Source organism: Cebus imitator, unplaced genomic scaffold (genome assembly GCF_001604975.1).
Source record: "Cebus imitator isolate Cc_AM_T3 unplaced genomic scaffold, Cebus_imitator-1.0 Scaffold178, whole genome shotgun sequence".
NCBI lineage: Eukaryota > Metazoa > Chordata > Mammalia > Primates > Cebidae > Cebus > Cebus imitator.
The window spans coordinates 3,435,740-3,442,065 of record NW_016107493.1 but is presented as its reverse complement, the minus strand read 5'-3'; the positions used below and the strand labels follow the sequence as shown (position 1 = coordinate 3,442,065).

The window sequence follows — 6,326 nt, the reverse complement described above, 5'->3', positions numbered from 1 at the left end:
GCCATTGCACTCCAGCCTGGGTGACAGAGCGAGACTCCATCTCAAAAAAAAAAAAAAAAAGTTAGCGTCATTCAGTATGTAATACAATCAGTCAGAAACTGAACACTAAGCCATAAATTCAAGAAAGCAAATACAGTGGGTCAGAGTGGAGGTAATAGAGTTTGAAGACCGTGATAACTGGAATTGAATATCCTGTCTATCATTCTTAAATTTACATGCATTCTTTCTAACAGGGGAGGTAGACATGTAGCAGTAAAAATAGTTAAAAATGTGGATAGATATTGTGAAGCTGCTCGCTCAGAAATACAAGTTCTGGAACACCTGAATACAACAGATCCCAGCAGTACATTGTAAGTATAAGATTAGAACCTAGGAAGCGGTCTCATGTGTATTTAAATTAGGAGCAACTGTTCTTAGTTACTATTTTTCATGTGTTTGTAGCCGCTGTGTCCAGATGTTGGAATGGTTTGAGCATCATGGTCACATTTGCATTGTTTTTGAACTACTGGGACTTAGTACTTATGACTTCATCAAAGAAAATGGTTTTCTACCATTTCGACTGGATCATATCAGAAAGATGGCATATCAGATATGCAAGTCTGTGAATTGTAAGTTCTTGGCATAGCTTTGTTAATTTACTAGTTTTATTCATTTTGCAAAATACATCAAAGGGTACACCATAAGTATGTACAATTTTTATTTGATTAAAAATAGAGGAAGAAGAAGAGTAGGTATGAAGGAACTTGATTACAGTCTGTTGATCAGCAGTGTACATTTCATTCAGTAAATAGGATATCCAGCATATAACATACTGTGTTGCAGACTATGATTTATACTTTCTGATGCGTAAAAGTAGTAACTTCAAATGCTGGGTAAAAATTAAAGTGTGGTATATCATAAAAGAAAGCTTCATGACCCCGTGCATTGGCACAGGCTGGTAATCTCAGCACTTTGGAAGGCCGAGGTGGGTGGATCGTGAGGTCAGGAAATAGAGACCATCCTGGCTAACATGGTGAAACCTCATCTTTACTAAAAATACAAAAAATTAGCTGGGTGTGGTGGCACATGCCTGTAATCCCAACTACTCAGGAGGCTGAGCCATGAGAATTGCTTGAACCCAGGAGGCGAGGTTGCAATTGAACTGAGATTGTGCCACTGCACTCCAGCCCGGGTGACAGTGTGAGACTCCATCTCAAAAAAAAGAGAAAGAATCACCAGTAACTAAAACTCACTAGCCTCTTTAAAGAAAATCCACCGACAGCAAAATACTTAAAAAGCCAAGAAGGAAAAAAAATTTCCTCTTGCGAAACTTTTTTAGATGGAGTCTCGCTCTGTCACCCAGGCCGGAGTGCCATGGCGCAATCACTACTCCTTGCAACCTCCACTTCCCGGCTTCAAGCGGTTCTTCTGCCTCAGCCTCCTGAGTAGCTGGGACTACAGGCATGTGCCACCATGCCCAGCTAATTTTTTGTATTTTTAGTAGAGATGGAGTTTCACTGTGTTAGCCAGGATGGTCTCAATCTCCTGACCTCATGATCCACCCAGCTCAGTCTTCCAAAATGCTGGGATTACAGGCATCAGCCATCGCACCCAGCCAAGTTACTGGTGATTTTCTAGCATACAGGAATGTTGTTGACCACTCTTCTTAGGGCATATGAGAAAGGAATCAAGTTTTTGTGGTGGGGTTTTGTGTTTTGGCATTTTCTGATTACAGCAACTTTCTCTTTATTATTCTCAGTTTTGCACAGTAATAAGTTGACTCACACAGACTTAAAGCCTGAAAACATCTTATTTGTGCAGTCTGACTACACAGAGGCGTATAATCCCAAAATAGTAAGTCTTCCAATATATTCATAAAGTATCTTATGCCTTAATAGCTATTTCTTCTTAACCATCATTTGTGATTTTCAGAAACGTGATGAACGTACCTTAATAAATCCAGATATTAAAGTTGTAGACTTTGGAAGTGCAACATATGATGATGAACATCACAGTACATTGGTATCTACAAGACATTATAGAGCACCTGAAGTTATTTTAGGTGAGTGTTGCTCTTTGAGAACCTTTGTATTTCCTTATTGAGACTGAAGTTTTTTTGCAGTTTTAGGTCTTAGTTGTGGGGCTTTATCATTTTCTCTTTAAGAGATAAGTACCATAGGCTGGGCGTGGTGGCTCACACCTGTAATCCTCACATTTTGGGAGCCTGAGGCAGACGGAAAATGAGGTCAGGCGTTCAAGACCACCCTGGCCAACATGGTGAAACCCCATCTCTACTAAAAATACAAAAATTAGCTGGGTATGGTGGCGCTTTTCTGTAATCCCAGCTACTCTCGAGGCTGAGGCAGGAGAATTGGTTGAAACAGGACCCAGAATATGGAAGTTGCAGTGAGCCTAAATCGTGCCACTGCACTCCAGCCTCGGCTAGAGTGAGACTCTGTCTCAAAGGAAAAAAAGATAAGTATCATGAAGTGCATTAAGGATTTTAAGCTCTCAGTTGTGCCAGATAGTTAGCTCTGGGAATTTGAGCAAGTGGCTTAATCTTTCTGAAATTGTTTTCACATTTGCATTATTTATTTTTTAGACAAACTTGCTCTGTCACCCAGTCTGGAGTACAGTGGTGCGATCTTGGCTCACTGCGTCCTCCGCCTCCTGGGTTCAAGCAATTCTGCTTCAGCCTCCTGAGTAGCTGTGATAACAGGCACCCGCCACCATGCCCAGCTAATTTTCATTTTTTTAAAAAATAGAAATGGGGTCTCACTATGTTGCCCAAGCTGGTCTTGAATTTTTGAGCTCAAGCAGTTCTCCCATTTTGGCCTCCCAGAGTGCTGGGATGACAGGCGTGAGCCACTGTGCCCACCCTACATCACATTTTTTTTTTTTTAAAGTGGTATTAGGGGCCAGGCACGGTGACTCACACCTGTAATCCCAGCACTGGGAGGCTGAAGCTGGTGGATCATGAGGTCAAGAGAAAAGACCATTCTGGCCAACACGGTGAAACCCCTGTCTCTACTAAAAATACAAAAATTAGCTGGGTGTCGTGGCACGCACCTGTCGTCCCAGCTACTGGGGCAGCTTAGGCAGTAGAATTGCATGAACCCGGGAGGCAGAGGTTGCGGTGAGCCGAGATTGTGCCACTGCTGCACTCTAGCTTGCCGACAGAGCAAGACTCCATCTACAAAAAAAAAAAAAAAAGTATTGTTAACTTTTAATATCTTTAACAAATATTGAGGATTTTTTTTCCTTACATTTTGCTTTGCTTTGCAGCTCTAGGGTGGTCCCAACCTTGTGATGTCTGGAGTATAGGATGCATTCTTATAGAATACTATCTTGGGTTTACCGTATTTCCAGTAAGTAACAATGATCTGTTTATATGAATAAATACTTTAACTCAAAGTATACATAGACATTTAGATAGCTTCCTCCCCTAAGCATAAATAAAAATGAAACTATATTCTTTCATAATTGTTTCATTCAACACATCTTTAGGTATATAAGCAATTATCCTTGTCCATGTAGAGAAATGATTTCTGCAAGGCCCAATACTAGTTTTTTTGCTGTCTGTTTTGGTGGTCATCTTCCCCAAGTTTGTTTTTATTTCTAGACACACGATAGTAAGGAGCACTTAGCAATGATGGAAAGGATTCTTGGACCTCTACCAAAACATATGATACAGAAAACCAGGTACGTTTTAAGAGTTAGTGACATCCTTAGTATCATTTGATCATATCTTCTGATTAGAACTTAATTTTTAAAAAAATTTTTCACTGTAAGTCTCAAGAGCCGATTAGGACTTTATAAATAATGAAGTCAAACTAATATTTTGCAGTTAAATAGCAGATTACCTTGGTGCAAAAGCAGGTAACAATTCTTATCCCATGGCTGCCATTTAAATCTCTAGAAAAGTAATCTGGGAAGGCATAGTAATTGATAACTTTGCTAGCTATTTTCAGTGTTATAAACATGAATGGATATTGATTTATTTTTAGGAAACGTAAATATTTTCACCATGATCGGTTAGACTGGGATGAACACAGTTCTGCTGGCAGATATGTTTCAAGGCGCTGTAAACCTCTGAAGGTAAGCCTCTGAGACATTGCTGAAATAGTCAAAACTTGTAGTTTGTTTTTTGAGACAGAGCCTCACTTCATTGCCTAGGCTGGAGTAGAATAGCACGATTGTGGCTCAGCTCACTGCAGCCTCTGCATCCCAGGTTCAAGAGAGTCTGTCTCCTGAGTAGCTGAGATTATAGATGAGGCCACCGTGCCCAGCTAAATTTTTTTGTTTGTTTTTTTAAGTAAAGACGGGCTATGTCTTTGGTAGACAGGCTGTGTTGGCCAGGCTGGTCTTCAACTCCTGCCCTCAAGTGATCTGCCCACCTTGGCCTCCCAGAGTGGTGGGATTGTAGATGTGAGCCACCATGCCTGGCCTCTTTTCTGGTGGAGAAATAACTATATTAAATGGTAGTGGAAAAGGCTATCTAATGAATTGTTTTTTTCTTCCAGGAATTTATGCTTTCTCAGGACGTTGAACATGAGCATCTCTTTGACCTCATTCAGAAAATGTTGGAGTATGATCCAGCCAAAAGAATTACTCTCAGAGAAGCCTTAAAGCATCCTTTCTTTGACCTCCTGAAGAAAACTGTATAGATGTATAATTGTACAGCCCTCTTGAGGAGATCTTATAGACTGTATCAGTCTAATTTTTAAATATTAAATTATTTTGTACAGCTTTGTAAATTCTTAACATTTTTATATTATTACCATGTTTATTTTGTTTGGGTAATTTGATTCATTAAGTATATAGCTAAGTAATTCAGTAATTGTAAAGTGATTTATTCAGAATAAATTTTTTGTGCTTATGAAGATAACATATCTGAACAGTTTGTTCAAAGTACTGTTTTTCTTTCTACCTCTATTACATTAAAGAATGGACGTAGATTTTTTTTTTTTTAGCGATTTCCTGAAGTCTTTGGGAAAATTTAGCTTCACTTCCATTTTAGGGATTGTCAAAATTGACAATTACTGCTCTCAAGTTTAATGAAACCAGATTATAGGACACACAAAACTAAAGATTAGCCAAGAAGGGTTTTGTCTTTATTCCTACTCAAACTTAGTGTTGCAGTTTGCTGTTGATTGTTGCACAGGATTTTAGTCATTTGCAAAATCCCACTGTGGTGGAGCCTCCACTCCTTTGCACCCTAGTCTGAATTATTAAGTGAGTATGTGTAATGTGGCAAATTTTTGTGGTTTCATCTATGCTTGATCCATTTGGAATCCTGAGGCTTAGATCTTTCCAGTTGTTTTTTTTGGTTTGGAGAGTTTTGGGGGTTTTCTTTTTAGACATTTTAAAATGCTGGCCAGGTGCAGCTTATAATCATCACTTTGGTAGGCTGAGGTAGGCAGATCGTTTGAGGCCAGGAGTTTGAGACCAACCTGGCCAACATGGTGAAATCCCATTGCCACTAAAAAAGCTGGGTGTGGTGATGTGCCTGTAAACCTAGCTACTTGCGGTGCTGAAGCTTGAGAATAGCTTGAACCTGGGAGGCAGACTGCAGTGAGCCAAGATGGTGTCACTGTACACCAACCTGAGTGACAGAATGAGACGTGTCTTTTTAAAAAAAAAAAATGCAATTAGGCCCGAGAGATTATTTAATAAAGACGGGGTTTCACCATGTTGGTCAGGCTGGTCTTGAACTCCCAACCTCAGGTGATCCGCCCGCCTTGGCCTCCAAAGTGCTTGGATTACAGGTGTGAGTGACCACGCCTGGCCAGGCCTGAGAGATTTTTTAAGCAGATAGTCTTGCTCTGTTGCTCAGGCTGGAGTGCAGTGGTGTGATCGTGGCTCACTGCAACTTCTGCCTCCTGGGTTAAAGTGATTCTTGAGCCTTAGCCTCCCGAGTAGCTGGGATTACAGGTATGCGCCATCATGCCTGGTTAATTTTTGTGATTTTAGTGGAGATGGGGTTTCACCATGTTAGCCAGGCCAGTCTTGGAACTCCTGACCCCAGGTGATCCACCTGCCTTGTCCTCCCAAACTGCTGGGATTTACAAGCCTCAGCCGTGGCTCCTGGCCTGAATCCTAAATTTTGTGTTACGGTTGTAAGCGGTGGTATGGATAATCGTTTGTACCAATGAGAGTCAAAAGTACATTAGTTACATGTTTGACTAAAATGTATTAGATTGGATTGACTTAAACCTTAAGGGCCTGTATTTTCTTAGGTTTAAAAAGCAGGCAGTTCCAGTCTTTAAGGCTTGTTTCTCAGAAATGGTGTCCAGAGCAAATCTGCTAACATCCCATTTGTCAAGTCACATGGCTTGACCCAGAAT

At 40.5% G+C, this 6,326-nt stretch overlaps 1 protein-coding gene across 2 annotated transcripts in view; it reads left to right on the top strand.

The window, feature by feature from the left end:
- CLK1 (CDC like kinase 1) overlaps window positions 1–4,862 on the top strand; it is an 18,638-nt gene extending 13,776 nt beyond the window's left edge. For both annotated transcript variants that reach the window (XM_017545228.2, XM_017545229.2), the window contains 8 exons: window positions 234–350; window positions 442–608; window positions 1,739–1,833; window positions 1,912–2,041; window positions 3,265–3,347; window positions 3,602–3,681; window positions 3,987–4,077; window positions 4,503–4,862. In XM_017545228.2, coding sequence (XP_017400717.1) covers window positions 234–350; window positions 442–608; window positions 1,739–1,833; window positions 1,912–2,041; window positions 3,265–3,347; window positions 3,602–3,681; window positions 3,987–4,077; window positions 4,503–4,646 — 907 coding nt within the window. In that variant the 3' untranslated portion in view covers window positions 4,647–4,862. The remainder of the gene's footprint in view (window positions 1–233; window positions 351–441; window positions 609–1,738; window positions 1,834–1,911; window positions 2,042–3,264; window positions 3,348–3,601; window positions 3,682–3,986; window positions 4,078–4,502) is intronic.
- Window positions 4,863–6,326: the final 1,464 nt, after the last annotated feature.